Raw genomic sequence first — 23,471 nt, 5'->3', positions numbered from 1 at the left:
AAAGTTCCTATTTACACCATCAAAAAGTCACCTTTTATATGGTGGACGGTCTTTAAACAAATACAATGGGGTGTTATGAACATACAGGACAGGGGAACAGAATTAATACCTGCCAAGCATCAGGTCAGAGTTGTCCTGTTTCAGTTTCTTTCCACGAGAACAGCTTTCTTGTTTTACTCCAGTACCGCAGATGTTTTCCTCTATTTTCCTTTTTCTGTCTTTGCGGCCCCTTTTCAGTGAACTTGCCTTTAATTAAAAAAATAATATATGAGGTATAGGAAAATAACTGTCTATAGACATTCTATTATTTTAAATTATGAAACTCTGACAGAATAAACAAAAAGAATACTCTTTCTCACCCAAAACGTTGATAGTTTTATTATTTTCAAGAGAGATCTGTGAATTTGATCTCCGATAATACTAGGCTAAAATCTAATGATGCATGAAAACTCTAAAGGATTCTTAAAACTTGAAGATGTTGATCTCATGGCACCATGTTTGGTGCTACAGAACTTAGCAGTTTTCCTTTAGACTTTGAACGAATCAAAGATACTATTCTTTTGAATGAACTGTATGTCACTAATTGAATGAATTTAAAGACTATCCTTTAGAGCACAGTATAATTAAGAACAAAGGTGAATATACATAGAAATATAGAGATTACTAGTAAGAAAGTTGAGGAGGTTATTAAAAAGGTAGCCAAAACATAAAAGAAGGCTCATGAAGTGTCAAATAGGAAAAAAAGTCTTTTATAAATGGTGAAATCTTCTGGGAACTGTTATTTTTCTCAAAAAAGCATTTGCTGTTAAGAAGAGAGTTCCAGAAACTTGTGGTTCCCAGGTGTGAACAAAGCAGTGTTATTAAAGATGAGGAGAAAAAAAAAAGATGTGTTTTTGGGGAAAACAATAAATAGCATAAAATAGATCATATCTGGAATTAAAGTGTATGAATGCCAGCTATGCTCTGTCAGTAATTAGCTATGGAACTTTGTAAAAAATATCTGTGAGGCTCTGTTTGCTTATCTGTAGAAGAAGATAAGTCACTCAGTTGGTAAGGTCATTCTAGCTCTGAAAGTATATGGAAAGAAACAAATGAACCCCAATGTGGCCCTGATGCAGTCTAACAATTTGTAGGCAGCACATCAATGTAACAATGACTACCCATCCTCCTCCCAACATCCCCCAATTTAGAAATTGGGAAATAAACATCTATTTTGAGAATTAAAGTTACAATGAATATAATAGATCAAAGAAGAGAAATATGCAAGGTCACTGGTAATATATGGTTTGTGTTTTGATTCTCTACAATAGCATTTATCCTCTTTTAGAAAATTATTTACTCCTTACTCAGACTGTTAAGAAATCTTCAAAAAAAAAATCTTAGAATGTGGAGTTAGATATTCAGTCTAAGCCTAATTAAATGTTGCCTATATTCTTGAACTGAACTTGGCGGAAAACATTTCTTTAGAGTATTTTGTATCAATTTGCTTGAGGATTTCATGATTATTTTAGCAACATTTTTAAAAAACTGCTTTTAAGCAATTACAATTATTTGGTTCTCTATTGGGATGTTAAATGCATAATTAAGGAGTTATTTTAATGGATTAAAATATGCCAAACTATAAATCTAACACCGTTCCCATATCATATCAAAGAATCACTACCTCTTGTCACTGATTGAAATAATTAAAATGTTTTACTAAGTCTCTTCTCCATTTAGTTTATTTTTACTCAATAAAATCTGATTGAGTTTTCATAATATACTGAGCTTTTAGAACCCCCAAATCATTAAAACAAAGAGAAAAGAGAATGCTGAATATATAATGAGGAAAAAGTCCATTTAATTAAGACTAAGTTAGACTGAATAGTTGTCTTACATAAAAAGAACATTTCATGAATAATGGGCTAAAGCTTCTAGTTCCTATTTGAAGTAAGATGTTACTTGAGATCATTTTCTAACAATACTCACAGTAAGAAAACATGAAATTTAAACCACAGAATCCAAAGACTTTTGTTACAAAATGGTGGTAAAGTCACTTTTTCTTTAATTATTGATGCTTGTCAGACTACTTCATTAGATTGTGCACATAGATACACTTTTAAAAACAAGCTTTTATTCAGTTACCTGATTACTTTATTAGACAGATTATTTCCCTTGCACCCTTTCTACCTTGTTAGAAAGCACAGAGGACCTTCAGTATGTCTTAAGCAGGACCTATCAGATTGTACATACCATCGCATATTTGTTTTTGTACATTTATGTATCAGAAGTTGTAAAGCAGTGGCTCACAGACCGTAAATAGCCCACAGCACGTGTTGTTACTGTGTTTGGCTCATAATGCTTGTAAAAATTCTAAATTTGTTACCAACATTTAACATTTGCGAGGACATGCATAAAGATCCATAATCTTGAAATATTGGTAGATCCTAGAACACTGGACCTACATGTCTACATGACAACAATTGGCAGGAGTTGAGCGATGACTGACACTTAAATGGGGGCATAACTTCCCTGTTTGCCATAGTCTCAACTCTTCTGTGTTATTTGTGTGGCTTTCATAGGCATTGGACTTTGAAACTTCTTGTGTGTGTGTGTCTCTGTGAGTGTGTATAAATATGTATACATACACACACAAGGCTTTTTGATTCTATGTATATATCTTGGCATAAATATGCACATACACACAGGATAAAAATAATCACAATAATGTGTATAGAAATATACAGCATAAAAATTTGTAAATAACCATGAATTAGCTAGGAAGATATTTCTAAAATTTAACTTTAAAAATCCTTATAAAGCAAAATAGAATGTTTATTTTTTATTGCTACAAGAAATATAACATCTAATTCACTACATTTAAAAAACTAAGAAGAGAGAGGCTCAGAAAGCTGTATTTACATAGAAGGACTTGAATGAGGTTATAGATCTTTGTATCTCCTGATCTATACCCTGAATGAGAGATAGCCAGAATACTATTTAACCAAATTTATCGAAACAGAAATCTCCTATAGCCTACCAGATGATACCACAGGACTTAAAACCCTAATTTGTTAGTAATTCATAAAGTATTAGAGAAACTTTCTATAGCTTGACTATGACTAAACTAAAAGATAATTCATGTACAACCAATAAAGGTTATTATTTAACTATAGTTGACTATATATGACAAAGATGATCAATTAATAAGAAGGCAACTTAGTAAATATGATGCCATGTGAGACCCTCTGCTATTTTGTAAAACAGTCTAAAATACCATACACATTAATATAAACGTGTCACAGAACTTTAAATTCATAAAAATATTTACACTTGTGACCTTATTTTATCTTTAGAAATCCTCGCCAGGCAGATGCTATCCCACTTTACAGATGATAACCCTGAAGCTAAGAAAGCACTCCAATGCTTATGGATCAAGAAGGTAAGAAAACCAGCACAGGAAACTGAAAAGGAGCAAAGGCAGAAAGAAAACCAAGTATGGTACTAGAAGCCAAGTGAAAACAGGGTTTCAAGGAGGGTGTGCTCTGGAACTGATGGGTGGGTCAGGGGAGGCCTAAGCACTGATCCCCAGACTGACGAATGGCCACGATAGGAGCTCTTTCAGAGAAGCTATGAAGGTAAGAATCTGACTAGAAAGAGTCCCAGAGTGACTTGGAGAAGAGAAATCAGAGAGAATCAGAACAAAGCTGTCCAGCAGGAGTTATTCTGTAAAGGAAAGGAGAGAAATGCGGGAAGTGGATGCAGGAGAAGGGAAGCTAAGGAGAAGAACCCAGGGGGAGAAGGAGATGCTGATGCAGGCGAAGAGAACAAGGGGGTGGGATCTGAGGCACAAGATGGGAACTGGCTTAGGGAGGGGCACTAGAGCATGGCACCGAGAGAGGGGTTTTTGTATGACCGCAGTCTGATAATAAGCATATGCATTTTAGGTCTCTTGCCAGTCACATTTAAATTAGAACTGTGAAGGCTCCTACCTATTGGTTAAAGCAATATGATAATATAGCAAAAAATGAGTTGGCCAAATTATAATGAGTAAGAAGTGTAAAGGGCAGCATGAACTGAGGGCCAGGCTCTTTACTAGATGTTCCCTCCTTCGGGCACTCTTCTCCTTGTTTACTCGCCTGACCTCATCACTACCAGCAACTACCTTTCCATAAACTCAGTCCCAAACATCCGCCTGCCCATTGCCTCTTTTCTTTCCAGACCATTCCCTTTAGCACTTGAAACTACTGTGCTAAAGGAAGGCAGATACAAAAGGCAAACTATTTTATGATTCAGTTTATATATAATGACCAGCAGAGGTAAATCCATGGAGACAGAAGGCAGATTAGTGGTCGCCAAAGGCTGAGGGAGAAGGGGGAGGGTGACAACTAATGGGTACAAGGATACTTTTTTACGGTCATGAAAATGTTCTGGAGTTAAATAGTGGTGATCATTATATAACTGAATATATTAAAAACCACTGAATTGCACACCTAAAAAGTGAATTTTATGTGAATTCTATCTCAAAAAAATCCTCACAAAACTCTATTTTGATCTGGCCATTAAAAGGTTCAGTTTCCGATCCCTCTTACGTGTGACAAGGCCGTCATACATAGTGCCATAGACCTAAGGTTACAGCTGCATCACGTATGACGGCCCTTGTCACAGCCATCACAAAGGAGGAGCAGTTCTTCATTATCGCCCTTTTGACAGATCTGGCAGTACTATAATACATGAGAAATCATTTAAAATTAATACTATTATGAAGAACAGTTATTGGAATATTAAACACACCGTAATTCCTAATTCATATTAGTAATGAACATTCTGCTTGCTAACAAATATACAGTAGCCATATACATCTATGTATCTGTCATTACACAGATGGGGTGAGCAGTTCATTTGGGGTAAATGCACATTTCAGGTACACTGCAAAGAACAAATCTAGAGGTTGAATGCTTGTACACACTTTCGAAGCATGTACACATTAACATATGAAATAATTAACATGACATTAGAGCCCATAAAGCAATGAATGGCTTTAATACAGGGTGTGTAAATTTTTTAATACATTTCATTTTTTCCTTATCTTAGCATCCTTATGATCTCCTGAGAAAGAAATAAGAGTTAAGAGTAATTTTCAAGATCAAAATTAGGAAACTTGTATTAGTATCAGAAGTATGTGTAATAAAAGGATATTCCTATATTTTGACTAAAATTGTCCACCCATTTGTGATTGATTAAAAAATCAAACATGTCCAACCCAGGAAACTTGGGGAAATCAAACCAAATCAAACAGATGACATAAATGCAGAAAATGGACCCTACAAAATGATTTCTAAGGGAAAAAAACTTACATAAAAATTAAACCAAATAATTTAAGAAGTCACAGATTTTCTAGAACTAAAAATAGAATTTCTCTCTTGAGAATTTCTAATAGCATTAAGAACTTTAAAATCTGTAAAGACAATGCTTTTTCCCATGCATACACACACTGTATAACCAGTTTCACAAAGGGAAAGGAGGGAAGCTGGACAGTAAAAACTTTCAAGATGCCTTTAAAAAATGGTAAATAGTAACATCATATATTTTGACACTTCATTTATACTCCCTGTCACAGTAGAGAATATCCTGCAACCAGTATTTTCAAATAATGAAAAGACTTAAACTATGTTATACTAATTGAAAGTTATGTATTCATATATTCTTATAAGTAAAATAGCTTAACTGTTCAAACTTAACTTTAATACAACACTAAGTCTTAATCCACAAAGTCTAAATAGTCTTATATAACAGTATGTACACTAATGATAGCTTAAGAATCTTATCAAAATGGCAAATACAAAACTATTCAATTTAGTAAATACCTATCAACTATAGGAGATACATATGTAATACTAAAATTGGCATGTGTACTAAGAGCAAAAGCTGCAGTTTAATGTTTCAACAGTTTTATTTTATGACCCTTCCTAATACCATACCACTAAATACGGTATTATTTCTCCAAAACTGAGTTACATCATTACATGTTCTATTGTAAAAATACTCACTGCAAAACATTTGGAAGGTTATACTTCAACCCCTCTAACAACAAATTTAATTCATGAATATTAAGTAAATTGTTTTCTAAATATACTGAAAATACCATGAAGTCTGTTTTACTTCGCACATTTTTCATTTAAAAATAAAATTATTTTCTGACACTTACTAGGAAAGGGTGACAGATATCAAGCTCATATCACTTTTGAAAAAATCACAGTAAATAGCTCACAATATGTTAGAGCAAATGTATTAATATTGGTTTTAACTCCTTTGCTGCTACAGTAAAAAATAGTAGATGTTGCCTACTGTTTAATAGTAACAACAATATGAAGAACACCCTGGACAGAAAATTATCTAGAGGCAAACTATGTCAGCTCCTTCTTTCCTGGTAAGGCTGGTGCCTGGCAAATGGGTACTTCTAAAGGTATTGAGAAACTTAAACATCATGCTAGGACTTACGAGGATTCTTATAGGCACTGTTACATCCAACTAAAGGTTACAATGTACTCATTCATCTTGAACATGAAACTCTGCCTTCTTTTTAAGGTAGTTTCACAGCAAATACTGTATTATTGAACATTAGAAAGAGAATTATGAGAGATGGTGTTAATGAGAAATGTGTATTAATAATCTGGAAATGGTTATGATTTTCCAAAAACAGAAAAAATTCTGTAAATTGTAGGAAGTAAGTATCCTACAAATAAGCAGCTTTTGGTATCAGTTTTGTTTTTTTGTGTAAAAGTTGTAACAAAACTGACCACATTGTGATGATTCTCTTGGTGGAAGAGAAAAATAACCATTCAAATTTAATTGTGTTGTAGGAATTCTATATTTTTTGATCATTATAGCCTAGACTCCACCAAACATATTTGTCTAACGTGACTTTAAAACTGATTTTAATAGTTTTTACAAGAAAATATTTTTACCTGGTAAAAAATGCTACCAGATGAACTGGATACTGTCTTAAAACTCATCGTAAATTCTAGTCTACATTGGGAAAGACCGAAATTTGAGGATATTGTGAAAACTGCAGATTCACTATTCTGTGGACATTTTAGGAAGAATTGAAAAAATACAGAAGAAACCGAATTTATTTCTATAGAGTGAATAAGGCCTTCAGTAATATAAGCACAGAGATGAGAATGAAGGAAAGAATGCTAAATTATTTAAGGATCACTTCTTTTTTTTGGGGAACGACTATTGTTGAGTAATCTTACTTCCAGTCATTCATGCAGACAAATGTCAAATGTTTGAATGTTAAAGCTAATCTATAATTTAAAAGCAAATGGTGAAGCAATTCACAAAAGTCTATGTACAATAAATATTTCTCTATGTGATAAGAGACAAAAGGGACACAGACATGATTTAACACATAATATTTGGTGCCTGGTACAAAACAGGGGTCACTACGTGATAGTGACTAACTGGGCTCAAACACAGAAGATGAAAAAATTTTTTGAATTATTAGAGAAAAGACTTAAAAGATCTACTTTTCATGTGAACCGCATCTGATGTCAAATACATGATATGATTGGATAAAGTAAGAGCTCTCTGCTTATTTTGTATTTATTATCTAAGAATTTCTTAGTATTAAAAAAATTAAAATTGATAAAAACATAAGGAACATTTTAGGGATGCAATGAATGTATACTACAGGTAATGTTAGCAACTGCCATGTTTACGAAAGCAAAAGAATCTCTGGATTAACAACTTCAGAATATTTACATTAACAACTATTATGATTAGATTAACAACATAATTAACTATCATGCTGACTGAACATAGAAGACAACTTCAGTCCATTATAAACAATATTTAAAGGAGGGAAAATCGAGATTAAAAGATAAACACATTTGATAGATTACTTCAAAAAGCTCACAACAAGGAGGAAAGTATCAAACCATACAGCATTTAAGAATTAAGAAAACTCAGGTACAGCATACAATATTCTGACAGTAAGAAATGTAGAATTAAGAAAAATCTGGAGGTTGGGAAAAAAACAGGACAGAGTAAATTAGTTATAGTATTTCTTAAATAAAAACACTTACAGCTTTCATAATCGATTTTTCCCATGCTATGGATTTCTGTAACTGCTGAATGCACAGAGCTACCTGTGCAGCACTGCGAGCTTCTGATAATGCCCGTCGCCAGACCCTGAGACCGGGAACAATAGCCTCTTCAATTCTGCATTGAAATATAGAAAAATTAAGTAGGTCATGTCCACACTTACGGTTACTGAATCTGAAACAATCATCATACTGAAAGCCAAGTGATGATGAAACATGTAACAGCCAGTAAGTATAAGGTTTAAGCAACTAAATTTGATGTAGTGCACAGACCGTGGCTACGTGCCTCAAAGCTTAGTCACAATCAGGTAAATGTAAGATTACTTCGCAGGATTATCAACACACATAACAAAACAAAAAACATTTTTTACAAAGCACCATGAAAATAGCATGATCCATGTGGATCACAGACATACAAGAAGATACATAGATAACAGGCGAGAGAAAATAGGCTCCAATTAGCAAAGAAGCACAATAATTTTTCAAGTTAATTTCAATAACCTACCCGTTATCATCACCACTAGTGGATGGTGCAGGAGCAAGGCTAGTAACTGTGCCCACATTATCCAGTTTGATCTGAATGGTGGTACTTAAGGGGCTCTTCAGATACCTTCTTTCAATGTTTCGCTCCAACCCAGACAGCCTGGTTACAGCTATATCTAGGGGGTTGTCACTCTTCCGCTCTAGGGCATGAGCACTGCTTTCTTCTTTGCCAGTAAATTCTCCATCGTGCTCCTTGCACAAGTTAGAAAATGACTTATGTTCAAAGTAGACCAAGTCCTCCCTCTCTGATGCCGGTTCTGGACACATCCAACCCTATATATCAAGAGAGTAATGTTATTATGGTTTCCTCTTAAAATGCCTGACGGGTGAGTTACCTTTACTTAAAATACAGCAGCCGACACCAACAGACCTCAAGGATCATTACATTACTGAAAGTTTTTACCTTGTGTTTCCTAATGGTAGGTAAAAATAGGAAAGAAAATTATTAAAAAGTTAGAAGTCTGAAGAAGAAAATTTAACAACTTTTGATATTATGAGAGGTAGAGTGGAGATCAGCAAAGTATTCTGAGGGACTCCACACTAACAGCTTATTCTTTCACGGGCCCCTTTAAATGGTAATCTCTCGACAGCAGGGACTTTGTGCCTCCCGTTCATTTTCATTCCTTCAGCCACTCCTCCTGAACAGGCCCTTGTACTGCCCATCCTGGCCTCAGGGGCTCTGCATAAGCTGCTACATTTGCCTACAGAGCTTTTCCCCTTTCCTCTGCACCTCGTTAGTGACTCCACTCATCCTGTGGCCCTCACATGAGAATTTATTTCTTCAGGGAATCCTTCCCTGACCTCTTTTAGGAGGTAAGCCTCTCTCTTACAGTCTCTCCTAGAACCATGTAATATCCCATACCTGTGGCAGTCACAGTTTGATACTGCTGTGATTATTTAATTAATATCTTTCTACTTCTAAATTCCCTGAGGGCAGGGACCATGTCTACTTTTACTCATTTCATCTCCAGCAGTGGGAAGGCAAATATTAGACACTCAAAATATATGTTGATTGAATAAATGAATGGTCTTATCATTCAGCTTGCTTACAATGATCCTTTGGCTCAAAGCCCTTCAGAGTTCCTAATGCTTAGTAGAGTCCAGTTTTACCATGACATTCAAGTACCTCAATCTTCCTCTTTCGCTCATATTCCCATTCAGGCCTCCTACCCTGCGATCAAACTCCGTGACTTGTCACACCACAAACATATCCTGAGCTTCCTGGCCCTGGTGCTCCGCCCAGTTACTGATTCTTCCCAGCGGCACCCCTTGTTCTCTGTCACATCCTCCCCGCCTTCGCCCGTTCCATCTGCACTTCTGCAGGCAATCCTCCCTGACCTTTCCCCTGGCCCCACCAGAATCGGGGTATTCCTGGCCTGAATTCATGAATGACTTTCTATGTCTTCACAATCCATTACTAGATTCTGCAGGGCTGTACACATGTATTATTGCCCTATTGTACGGAATGCTTTCTGAGGGCAGAAACCACATTTTATTCAATTTTGTGGTGTCCACTATGATGTAGAATAGGTACTTTGTAAAAGCATATTAAGTAAAAAGTAGAATGAACATGATCCTTTTTACTAAATCTCTTTAGAGATAATTATTTTTCTTATATATCAGAATACTTCCTCTTACCTCAAGAGAATAGTCATATTTAGAAAGTATGGATGAATTTATAAAGGGTACATACACATTACTGCATCATATATGTCATAACAAATGAACCTCAGTCCCGTATTTTGGAAGGGATCCAAAATTCTAAATCAAGGGAATCCTATAAATGTAATACATCTTGATTTTTTCAAGGCAAAAGACAAGAAAATGAGGACTAGATTAGATTTTGAGAAGGTGGATGGTTGAAAATTGTCTGCAAAGCCCTGTGACAGACACAGCTTGCCACCTCAGAAAAGGTCCTCACTACCACTGTCCAAGGGCTCTCTATATTTGGCTTGTCATGTTAATATACCTGTGAACAGCTTGGTTCAACTATTAAATATGCAGATGACTTAACTAGGAAGGAAGTTTAATATTCTGTATGACAGGACTGTGATAAAAATAGTTTCATAGGCTGAAAAATATATCCAAATGAAATGAATAAAAATGGAACAATGATAAATGTAAATTTCAGCTTTGAAGTTTAAGCAACCAATCAAAGAAATATTGGATGTTATACAACACACTTAAAAGCACAATGAAAGATGCAGAAGGATTTTTTTTCTAATAATGCATACTCAGTGAAGCAACGGTATGGTTCGGATGTTAAAAAGCTAGTACAAGTTGGCATGAGGAGAAGTATAGTGCCAGCTTAAGGGAAGTAAAGTCCCATGAACACATCAGGCATCTCTGTGTACAGTGAGGGGTACATTTTAAGAATACACACACGTCTTTAATAAGAAGAGAATCGTGCGCCTGGAAACCATTTCACGGGACCGATGGCTGAAGGAATTATTCTGCTTATAAAAGAGAAAACTGAAGGAGAGACACAGAAACTGTGTTTACAGGAGTTAGAAGAGTAATTAGACTTTCTACAGATCAGGACTAGATTCTTGCAGATTTTCCTAAAATATAAAACAGAATTTCCATATTATCAGCAATATTGAAAATAGAAATGAATGCACCTAAGTAGTACCAGGCCACCTGCTTAACATGTCTTCACAATGGCTAGTTCCCAGGGCCGACCACATAAGTATTTTGTTTTTAGGAAAAAAAATCATTAAATCTTTTATAGATGGTAAAATGTTTTGTGGTTATTTTCATCACTTGTTGTTTTAGATTCCTCAAGACTAATATAATTACAATTCATTTCTTTAAAAAATCCATAATAATCCCATAATACTGTATTAATAGGATGCTAGAGCATCTCACTTAAAAAACCAATTTCATTTATCTTAGCTGCTGAGAACACGGGCAAGAACATCTAAGCAGTCGGTAATGTGATAAGGTCAATAGACCAAGATCTCAGTATGTCGCCGGGAAAACGTTAGGCCCACGCTGAGTTTACAGACAATTTCAAAAAGCCGATGATCTGCTTTCCCAACCAACGGCCACCTAGAACCGGCAAATTAAACCCAGAGGGGGATGGTTATGGGAGGAAAGCAGGGACAGTAGAACCAACCAAATTCAAACCAGCAAGTAGTAACAACCAACCATGAGAGATGATGAAGACAGACTACGGAAAGCAGATGTAGTAGTTTAAAAGGTAAAGCACACTAGGGCCTTTTAATTTATTGTAGGGGCAAAACCTCTTCACAGTCCCTGAGGGAATCATTACCCAGTAACTGGTCTTCATACTGATGATCCGGTGTCACCAAGAGAACGTAAATCAAACTCTCTATTCTCAATTTAAAAAGGCAGGGTAACGGTGACCTAAGCGATCCAACACACATGTTAAAAAATGATGGCACTACATAGAATAATTTTCATTTCTCCAGAAAATTAACTTGTGTAGAAGAAAGAGTTCATTTGTTGAAGATGCCAGATAAGTGAGGCATTTTTATATTGTATTATAGTACCAGGAGGAGGATACATATAGTTTGCTAGCACAATTTCAGTAAATGATAAATTTTTGTTTCCCTAAGTTGGTAACTATGTGGTAAAAAAAAGGTACATTTTGTTAGCTCTGGAAAAATGACATTTTTTGAGATGAGATCCTCCAAAGTTTCTGAATGGCAGTATTAAAGTAATTAATGCAGCTAATTTGTAATCATTGGTAGGACAGTATCATGGCACAAGTCTCGCATTCTGAGTGAAATATGAAATATTCAAACTACACAGAAACATTTTCTAAGCCTTTTCAAGTGTCTGTCTCATGCTTATTCATCATCCATCCATTTATTCTCAGAGACATCACATTACCAATTGAGAAGAGACATTTATATTCTTTTTAAAAGCAAAAATTTTTGCACAAAGGTGAAGCTTTTCTTTTGTTGTCCTTTTAGTTTCAATCATTGCTGTGACATGGTAATGCCCAGTCAGTAAATAATTAAAACTTTACATATATACATAGGATGTATGTGTATCACAACATAACATATTTTATAATTAGCAGTTTTAAATCATAGAGTGAAAGTTCAACATATAACATGGCTATATAACATGGCTTGCATACAAGACAATTACCAGGCATATACGAAACATTGCAGAAGCAGTTTGACATTACATTGATCATGGCTGAAACTATGAAATCCTGCTTGTGGTGAAGAACTGCAGACCAGAAATGATATTTTTAATGCCACTGAGGAGGTGGGCAAGATTTAGTAAGAAGAACTCGGGAGGACAGACCTGGTTTGATTCCACATTTAGCCACTTACTATATTATGACCACTGACAGGTTACTTACTCTGAGACTTGTTCCTTACCTGTAACATGGGGGAAATTAATCAAAGTGAGAACATTTAGCGCAGTAACTGGCATATATCAGGCATACAATAAATATTAGTTACCTTCCATTATTCTAAAAACAGATTTTATTCCAAGTCAATTTTACCTTTACTTGCAAACTTGCTGATGCGACTCTCCTTTCCAGATCTTCTACCTGCTGAAGAATCCTCAAGTCCACGCCCATTGCTTGTTCTTCTACTGACCAGTGCTCCACAATATCTCGAGTTACCTGGTTTTCTTCATTTTCATTTAATTCAATAATGGTAACTATATTTGAAAGGAAATTTATTTTAAAATCCACTTTATCTCTCAATGATTTCCTCCAGAATGTGAATGAAATTCCAGGGGTAACACGTACACATGTACATTTAACACACACAAATTCACTTGTGAATAAGCAAGGTAGCTGACTCTTGCACAAGGAGGAATAAGTACTCTTCTTAAGAAACAGAACAGTATGTCTGTAGGTTGTAACAAACTATCAAAAGTAGTACCAATTTAAGAAAATGTAAATTGTTTTCGGGCAAAATAGGAAAAAAAAAGCCTATTAGTAATAAATTAAGATTAAGACATACTAAAATAGGCTTTAAGATAAAAGAATTACTTCGCATAACTAAGCAAGAGAGCAGAAATCTCTTTTAGGTGCCTACCGTCCTTATTCTCGATGCAGGCTTGAGTGATGTAATCCAGGTGTTTCTGAATTTGTTTTTGTAATGCCTGTTCTCTTATTCCTCTGGGATGTAGCACTTCCAGCAAAGCTTTTAAATCCTCTGGGTCAGTAATTCTCCACCAGCCAAACTGCATTTCTAAGCCAAGATAAACATGTAGGGCATTAACAGATATTCAGAATATGAATTAATGGCATGATACAAATGAAAAATTTATAACTATATAAAAGCATACAAGATTCAGCTATAATATAGAGATCTGTAACAATACAATACAGTAAGTGGCTACAGCAAACCCTCTCAAGGTACCCACCTTCTGGAATAGGCTTTGAACGATGATAATCTACTGGTTTGGCTACTTCAAGAGCCGCAGGTTGAGTCGAAGAGACTTTTTCGTTCTCTCGTACTGGAGTCTCACTTTCGTTTGACACAACACAGGGAGTCAAGAATGTATCAGCGTTTCCTTCTGACGGTCCCAACCCTGATCCCACACTAGGGACAGGTGGTAGAAATGGAATATTGGAATTAAGCACGCCCGTGGGCCCCCCACAAAACTGGAGTCCCATCACAGGTACTCCACTTTTCATCTGGAAAAAGAAAATATTTTAAAAGTAGAACAACCTAAGAAGTCAGGAAAAATGTTTAGAATCTGAAATTTTTAAAATTCTGAAAAAATATTTTCATTTACCTCAATTGGAGGAAAACTAAATACAATAGCAACAACATTAAATTCCATCTTATTTGCTCCCCAAAGTAATTTCCCTTTTAGAAGTACTGTAACAGTAACAAGTTACAAAGTTATAAAGGAAGGCTTTGCCTTAGACTTAAACTCCTAGAACCCAGTAGTTCCAATGAAGCCTGGTGATAGACAATACTGACTCTCTTCAGTTCTCAAACTGTGGCAGGAATAATATTGTAAATATTCGACTGATTCTCCTTTAGTGAAAATTTTCATGGACTCAGACAAATACAGCAACATAAAAATGAGTTACAATTAGTAGCACTAACCTGAAGAGCCGATAAAGCAAACGGGTTTAGGCCAACAGGATTTTGAGATGATTCAAGAAGAGGAGCTGGGCCAGGCGAAGGTGACTTAGAGGGCGGCTGGGCTTGAGGAGTTGGTGAAGCGGCAGCTGGCGCATCGGCATGGGTAAGGGAAGCGTCCTCCCAGGGTGTTCCTGGCAATAACAACTGGTCACTGGGGAGAGGACTGTAGACCTTGCCTGCACCACCTGAACCAGGACTGAACAGATTCCAGTGTGTCTTTTCCATGCTGTTCTGTGTCACCGTTGGCTGCATGCTGCCCGGTGAGTGTCTCCCACTGTTCTGGTGAGGCAGTGCGCACCCATCTGCACCGCTGTTTGGTTTGGGGGCCGTTACATCTGACTCAGGAGGCACCGTATCTACTTCTAAAAGCTTGCTTAATTTGGAAAAAGAGCCAGGTTTCTGAAGAATGAGATTTGTGTTATCTTGTTCGTTAGGATCTTCCTTTTGCTTACAATGATCTGGATTTGAACAATTTAAAGTCTCGTCAGAAGTATCAAATATTTCTTCGATCTGAATGCTTTCTGCTTTTCTTCGTTTTTTTCTTTCTTTTGCAATTTCTTCCGGCCCTACAAAATCCAAAAGCATTACGAAGATCAGTTCCTCTAGATCAAACCATACTCTATTTATTGCTATTTATCAAGTCATATGCATAAATACTTTAACAAATTTCTCTAGCTTACTTAATACTCTTCATTTTTTTCTTTTATAGACTAGCTTGTTACGCTCATTGGAAAAATTATGTAATTTTGTAATTAACCACAAAAAATTACAATAATAAAAAATATTAAAAGCCATACTATACAAATTACTACTAACATTTTTGTATTAATTTTTCCAGTTCTCTATGCACACATGAAATCCTACTTTACAGTTTTCCAAACTGTATGTTTTACTGAATAATACACTTTAAATATTCTGATGTGTCAATAAATATATACCTACACCATAAATTGTAATTACTATATTCAGTGGAATATATCATAAAAAATCAATCTTCCATTGATAGTTATTAATAGGGTCCAATTATTCATTATTATAAACAATGCTATAAATGATGAATGATCTTAGATCTGTGTCTTTGGATTTTTTATCTCCTGATTTTCTTCCTTAGCATATATTTCCAGAAAAAAACTGAGTCCTAAGATATTACTTTTCAGAGTTTTTGAAATATATTGTCAAATTGCCCTCCAGAAAGTCTTACACAAGAGCATCTGTTTGCCTACACCCTCAATGAAACTGAAGACTATCAGTAACTTTTGTCTTTCGCAATATCCGGGAGGTGAGAAACTAAACTATATTTTTTTCTGATCATTAATAAGACTGGATATTTTTCTGTAGGATAATAGGTATTTCTCCTTTGTGAACTTCTTGTCCATATTTTTGACCAGTGTTTTAAAAATAATTTATAAGAAGTGTTAGAAAAATATAAACCTACTTTATTTAATTTGAAAAACGATGTATGTTCACAGTAAAATATTCAGTAATGAGAGGATAAAGTAACCCTTTCCTGCCCTACTCCCTCCGTTCCTATTTCTAATCTTCAGATGTAACTATGGTTACTCAATCATGTCCATACATCCTTTGGGAAATCTTACATGCATGCACTATTAGTTTGTGCTGTTACATAAATGGGATGTTCCTGTTGTCGGCAACATTTTTATTTGGATAAAATCCAAATGCCTAAGGAAGGACGCCAACACTGTATGATCTGGTTCCTGAAAACCACTCTTGTCCTTCCTAACCTTGCTCACCTTTCTCCCTTTTTTCAGCTTCTCAAACATGATAAGTTATTTCCTTTCTTGGGGCCTTTGCACTGGGTGTTCCTCTGCCTGAAATCCTGTTTTGTTGACTGGCTCCTTACCCTTCATGTTTCAGATTAAGTATCACTTATTCACAAAGGTTTTCCCTGATTACTCTATTTCAAGTAGGGTCCCCATCTTATTATTCACCTTAGAATATCATCATCCTATATGTTTCTTTTGCAGAATTTACCATTATACACATTAACCTGCTAATTTTTAAATATTTCATTCCATACCCCACCCACACACTACAATTTAACTCCACAAACATTAAAGCAATGTTTATATTGCTTTTACAGGATCCCAGCTACCTAACATGGTGGCTGCTATGAAACTGGGGCTCAATAAATACTTTTTGGATGATGAAATAAAAGGATGGCTTTACTATTTTCACTATATACCTTAGACTGCTTTCCATGGTGAAACATAGAACTGTACCACATTTTCCTTCAATCAGCTGCATAATATTATTATATGGATATCATAATTTATTTATTCATATATCCAAAGCTTGAAAATTTCCTTCATTCTGTACAAGTTACTAGCTAGCAAGGAAGTACTAATATTTGTACTTGATTTATTCTGAGAACTAGTATCTCAAAAATCACTTTCATATATCCAAAAACAAACAGATCGACCAACCACACTAGGTCTGAGACTAGTAGGGGATTTCGGAGGTGATACATTTTAATAGCCTATTCATGGGGTCATTAACTTTAATATCCAAATTCTTACTTATAGACAGTTAAACCTCTCATGAAAATGTAAAATTATTTTTAAAAACTTGGAAGTTTGTAAGGATGTAAGTATACAGAGATTCTTTAGATAGTTTTTCTATCACCGATTTCACATAATTCCCCCCTTTCTTTCCAGCCCTTACTATGCTTCCAACAGACACTTAGGTTGGTCCCCTATCTTGGCTATTGCAAATAGCTGCAATGAACATGGGGATGCAGATATTGTTTGGAGTTTACATTTTCATTTGTTTGGATAAGTACCCACAAGTGAAAGTGCTGGGTCATATGCTAGTTCTAACTTTTCTGAGGAACCTCTATACTGTTTCCAATAGCGGCTGCAACAATTTACATTCCCACCAACAGTACCCAATAGCTCCCTTCTCTCCACATCCTCACCAACACTTACTTCTTGTCTTTTTGATAAGAACCACTCGAACAGGATGAGGCGGTATCTAATGTAGTTTGTATTTCCCTGACAATTAATGACGTTGAGCATCTTTTCAGGTACTTGTGGCCATCTGTGTGTCTTCTTTGGGAAAATGTCTATTGAGATCTTCAGATTGTTTATTTTGCTATTGAGTCATATTTGCTATTGAGTTCTTTATATACTTTGGATATAAGGCCTTTATCAGATAGATGATTTGCATATATTTTTTCCCATTTAGTAGATTGCCTTTTCATTCTGTTCATGTTTTCTTTTGCTATTCAGGGACTTATTAGTATGACAGTCCCACTTACTTATTGATTTATTAATAAGTTTATGTTTTCCATGCTTTTAAATATTTTTATGTTTAAATATTTTAAGCAATCATATTTTAAAGCAATCTTTAAAAAAAGAACTCACTACACTATCCTGTTTAATGAACATTCTGACCCATCCATATCAATCTTTAAAAATAAACACACCTGAAGCCTCTAAGGGCCCTCCCTGATTCTATTTCTATCAGCAACGTGTACCCTGGGAAGGCAGACCATGACTTTAACGCATCATTCCAATACACGATTTTATACTCATTCTTCATATACTTTGAATCCACAAGAAATAAATTACTGTGCACAAGAGTAACACTGCTTGTTATATGCCAACAATATTTACATGCCAGCCACTATTCTAAACCATTTTCAATTATTATTAACTGTCCTTTGTGCCCCAAGGGTAGTTACATTGTTATATAGTACCTGTTCTAGACACCTATGTGATGAATCAGTCCCTTCTTTACATTGGACTGTTAAACATCTACATGGAGGGCATGGACTAATGTTTTATCTTTGAACCTCCAGTGCCCAGAAATGCCTGGCACATACTGAGTATTCAAAAAAAAAAAACGAGTTGAAAGAAGTTTTTGCCTCCCTACACCACCCTGGGGCAATGGCTACATGTAAGCACTGACTTGGCACTGTGGCCCCATCAGAATCTAAGCATTTGAAAATGCCCAGACATAGTATTCTGAAACATTCAATTCAAGACAATTTACCGGGCCTATAAATGCACTGTGTACTGCGCTAGTTAATTTAACAGAAACGGAGCCAGAAAAGCAGAATCTAAAGGTAGAATATGAAGGATGTGTGATAATACTTAAGAAAGTAAGAAGTTTAATGGAGAAGAAGGTAATCACAAATTGCAAACACATACAAGACTTCAAGATGAATGAGTCTTATGCTAAGGGTCTTAGATTTAGGCAGTTTACCTCCAGGGCTACCGTCAGGATGGATGGTTGCTGCAAAGGTTAAAGAGTAAAGCACATGTTGGAAAATTTGACAGTGGGAAGGAAGAGAAATGGAGCAGCAGCTACACAGTCCAATACAGGTAAAGATCTGTGTCCACTAAATGGGTGGATGTCAGAAAGTGCAGAAGAAAAATCATGGACTGGAAAGGAATATTTATCAGTGAAAGGGGCATTATGAGTTCAAAAGAAATGAAAAACAAGGTTTTACAATGTTTATCCACAATGCACATTTGATTCTGGAAGCACACAATATATCAAAGGAGTAACAGGATTTTAAAACGTATGGTTTGTTATATTACTTTGTAACAGATTAATGGTTCCTACCTGCAGAGCTCTCCATGCCTTCTACAAAAATCCCCCCACACTGGGGAAAAATCCAGTACTGACGTCTGTAACGATCCTGGCCAAACATCATCGAACGTAAAGAGTGAGACGCATCAAAGAGCTTCCTTCTGTACTGACTCTGTTGCTGTTAAAAAATGATGCATACAATTATGCTATGGGTGTTAAGCGCTTTAAAAATTGGTATTTAAGTGACTTTATACTTATCATGGCTTTAGAGCAGCTAGATTTCACTATTGAAGAAAGGCAGCAAAAGAACTAATATCACACGTCTGACTTCAGTTCCAGTAACAGTTGTAAAGACAGAAATTACCTTGAGGGTAATTAGAATATTTTTGTTGCCAAGGATTAAAAATGTTTTGTTTTATTAGATATCTTATAGTAAAGCATGTCTTATATTTGGTAATAAACAATGTGATCACGTGTTTCACTGAGCCAAAGAAAACTGACTCAATTCTAATGATTACAGTGTGTAACAAATAATACTCACATATACCTGTATTTGCCTATTTTTATACTCATGCTGTAAACCTTAGGCAGCACATGACTAAATTTTGGAATAACTGTGTGATGAATCTAATGACATAAAATGCAGATATCTCATAATACTAATCCTGAAATACCTCACTAATGCTACTGAAATTCGGTTTTACATGAGAAGTACATACATATAGTTTATAGATCCAGTGCAAATAAAACCTACAAATACACTAATGTTAAATAAAACACAGGATGCTGAAACTATTATCATGAAATCTGAATTTTAAAAGTAATGAATTCCAAGAAATAAAACCATGCATTTATTGATATTTTGTATTTAAATAAAGAGCTAAAGAATATAGCTCTTGATTAAGTTAGTACCATGTCTTAAGAGGGAGGCCTTTAACATTGGCAAGAAATTTTCATGGTTTAATTGTGAGAATGTTTCTGGAGCTCTCCATTTTAATTACTTACAAGAAGCTTGCTTTTATTTAGCAGTCAGAAAAAAGGAATCCCATACAAGGTGGATTTTTAAAACACTGCAAAAATGATGTAAGCTATAATCTGAAAAGTGCTTACTTTACTCAGCTTTTCAATCTGTTTTTCTAGCTCTTCAACACTTGCTGCTTGGTCACCTTCATCCTATACATGACAAAATTCAGTATCATTTACCGGTTTTAAGATTTATTCAATCAATCAGTGGATATTTAATGAAGGCCTCCTATATGCAAAGCACTAGGATAGGCCCTGTGGACATGAGTCAGCCTCAGCTCTCGGTTCTTTGTAAACTCATAATCTGGTAGGGAGACACATGCACATCACACTATGAAAATAAAAACCACTACACAGAGGAAGCCATAGGGACCCCAAAAGAGGTAGAGATGTAAGAGTCATGGAGTTCAGGAGAGGGTGAGATTGCTTTTAGTGGGAATCTTTACCGAGAGAGGCTACATGGAAGAAGTTGTGTCCTCATTAGCTACCGAAGAATGGTTCGGATTCGATCAATCAGAGAAAGGGCAGGGCATTCCAGAAAGAGTCTGATGTATCTTGACATGAAAGGTACATGAAGAGGTAAGACAGGAGATGAGGCAAGGATGAGTTCAGGGTTAAACGATCTAGAGCTATAAATGCTTGACCATGGTCAATAACGTGATCCTTTGAGGGAGGTTAAACGTGAGAACTATGCTTACAAAGATAATACGGAAATAGTCCTAAAATGGCCTGAAGCAGGAAAAGGATTAACATTGTCAAATCTGGTTAGTATTCCACTGCAGTGATTCAAGAGGGAGGGAGAATGTGGGACTTACATAGGTAAAAGATACAGAAACGGAGAAAAGCACATGGATGTACGAGAGTATTACCTAATTAGAACTGTTAAGTCATGGTAACTCATGGGGATGAGGCAGAGAGGGGTGAGGGAGACAGAGGAAGGAGTAAATTATGGTAAGAGTTTAAATCTGGGAGACTGCAAAAATACTGGCACCATTCACCGAAGAAGTCATTTTTAGGGCAAAGAAGGTTAAGTTATATTTTGAACACATTGAGCTTATAGAAGAAAAATAATCCCTACAATATATATTACTAATTTCATAAGTGGTACTTTACTGGTGATTACATGAAATGTTTCATTCTAGAAAATGAATATATAGGAAAACCACCACCAAATTATATGTTTTAGAGGGTAAGCATAAAGTAAAAGGTACATGTATTTTCTTTGTATCTTAGCCACGCTACTTCCTATGGGCAAACTACTTAACTCTTCTAAGACTATTTCCTTAACTGTAAATTGATAATAACATTCTCTGTAACATGGGGGTATCTGTGAGGGCTAAGAAAAACAGATCTGAAAGCAACCAGCAAACTTCCAGGCACACAGTGTGCAAACTGGTTACTTTCCCTCTTTCTGAAAATTGTATCTAGAAAATGCAGGTACTTCTTAGGTTTAAAAAAGTAAAATTTGTTTCCGGTGCTCATTTTCTAGAAGCATTTTTAAAAAGCCACACTGCCACCAACCACTCATGAGCAGGTATTTCTGGATGAGTAGTTATCTCCCCAACAAAAGGAAATGAAAAGAAGCTTTAGTATTAGCTATCATTTATCTACTTTTCATTCAGTTTAGGGGAGCAAGTTACAGAGGCATTTAGGCACACTATTTGTGCTAACAGTAACACAATTTCTACTTCAGGAAAGAAGCCTTAAAAGAGAACAAGCCCAATGACCCTCAAATAGATAATTACATAATTACATGTCTGTATGGTTCTAAAGTGATCTTTTGACTTGCAGGGCAAATGTTTGATAGGACGCTTACACAAAAATACAATTCAAGCAACAGTAATAAAAAATACTTGCAAAAGACATCAAAGTAACTATGGATCAGTCAAATAAACTTAGTGCTGTTTCTAAGACTCTCCCTAAGATGAAAAGGAAGTAAAGTGTCTACTAAGGTTTGTTTAAAGCAAAGGAGTTTTGACTAATAGTCCTTATAATTTTAAGAGATGTGTAGAACTTGAAAGGTCAGAGAGAAAGGCAAGGAGACTAGGCACAAAGAACTCGTCTCTGCCGTGGTTCTCCATGATTTCCCAACCAAAAGAGAGGCCATTGTATGTCCCTATGTGTCAAAGTTCAAACATCCACATAACCTGTTACCAGGCCAACTTGTGAAGTTAGAGCTCACGTAGGTTTCAACACAATTCGAAGGTTTAGGTATACAGACTCCATGTGCTGAAGGAATGAGGAGTGTGGAGAAGAGGGAATCATCTTTGAGACAAAGGGGGATGGACTTAGTCAAGGGCAGGACCTTCTAATTGAAAGTGATCACACGGGTCTCAACGGAAAGGCTCCCTGAAATTAATCTTCTAGGGAGTTTTAATTCCTGGCACTCTCACTGAACTTTAATCAAGAATCTAAACCTATTTTGAGGAATAATGTAGCTATCTTATCATTGGGCTCATTAAATAGTTAAACTTTTTAAGGCAATTGATAAGTGGCTACCAGTTCTTCATCGTAACAGATAACTCTAAAATCACTTAAAAGAAATGTTATTTTGACTTGTTAGGTCCTAAAATTATTATCTTAAAAAGTTTTTAAACTGTTTTCTCACATTAATAACATATACATTTGCCAGGATTTTGCTCAATGAAACCCTATAATCTAACTATAATTCAATTAAGGTCACTTTAAATGATACATGTGGTTTAAGAGACATTAATGATATTTAAATAATTAGTAACAAATTTTAGTAGTGTTTATCTACCTTGCCCCATTGATTATTTTCTTTATATCTTCAACCCCCTCTCTTACGGACTCCCTTCAACCCGAAATCATATTTAGCCTTTCACATCTCAGTAATCCTTGGTTATCTGTCCCCTTTAGGAACCACCTTTTCCTCTGAGGCACAATGCTTACAGAAGTCATCCTCACCTCCTCACCTTCTATCGTTCTCGATCCGTCGCTGCCTGGCTTCTGCTCTGAGCCGTCTAACGACTGTGCTGCCACTGCTCCACAGGGACCTCTGCCTTGCCCGATCCCACAGACACTTTTGATCCTCATCACACTAGACTCCTGCTACATTAACATTGTTTATCACTCCCTCCTTTTTGAAATGTTCAGTTTTCTTGATTTTTGCTACTACTACATGTGTAGAAAAGAGTTGACA

The 23,471-nt window shown here is 35.7% G+C and overlaps 1 protein-coding gene across 6 annotated transcripts in view; it reads right to left on the bottom strand.

Moving 5' to 3' along the window:
- Positions 1–87: 87 nt before the first annotated feature.
- Positions 88–23,471, bottom strand: part of LOC140846848 (bromodomain adjacent to zinc finger domain protein 2B-like) — a 134,063-nt gene continuing 110,679 nt past the window's right edge. For all 6 annotated transcript variants that reach the window (XM_073224894.1, XM_073224895.1, XM_073224897.1 and 3 more), the window contains 9 exons: positions 20,396–20,458; positions 19,319–19,463; positions 14,690–15,294; positions 13,995–14,268; positions 13,664–13,819; positions 13,120–13,280; positions 8,593–8,903; positions 8,070–8,205; positions 88–246 (listed from right to left, as the gene is read on the bottom strand). In XM_073224894.1, coding sequence (XP_073080995.1) covers positions 103–246; positions 8,070–8,205; positions 8,593–8,903; positions 13,120–13,280; positions 13,664–13,819; positions 13,995–14,268; positions 14,690–15,294; positions 19,319–19,463; positions 20,396–20,458 — 1,995 coding nt within the window. In that variant the 3' untranslated portion in view covers positions 88–102. The remainder of the gene's footprint in view (positions 247–8,069; positions 8,206–8,592; positions 8,904–13,119; positions 13,281–13,663; positions 13,820–13,994; positions 14,269–14,689; positions 15,295–19,318; positions 19,464–20,395; positions 20,459–23,471) is intronic.

Source organism: Manis javanica, chromosome 16, assembly GCF_040802235.1.
Source record: "Manis javanica isolate MJ-LG chromosome 16, MJ_LKY, whole genome shotgun sequence".
NCBI lineage: Eukaryota > Metazoa > Chordata > Mammalia > Pholidota > Manidae > Manis > Manis javanica.
This window is presented reverse-complemented; position numbering and strand designations above follow the sequence as displayed.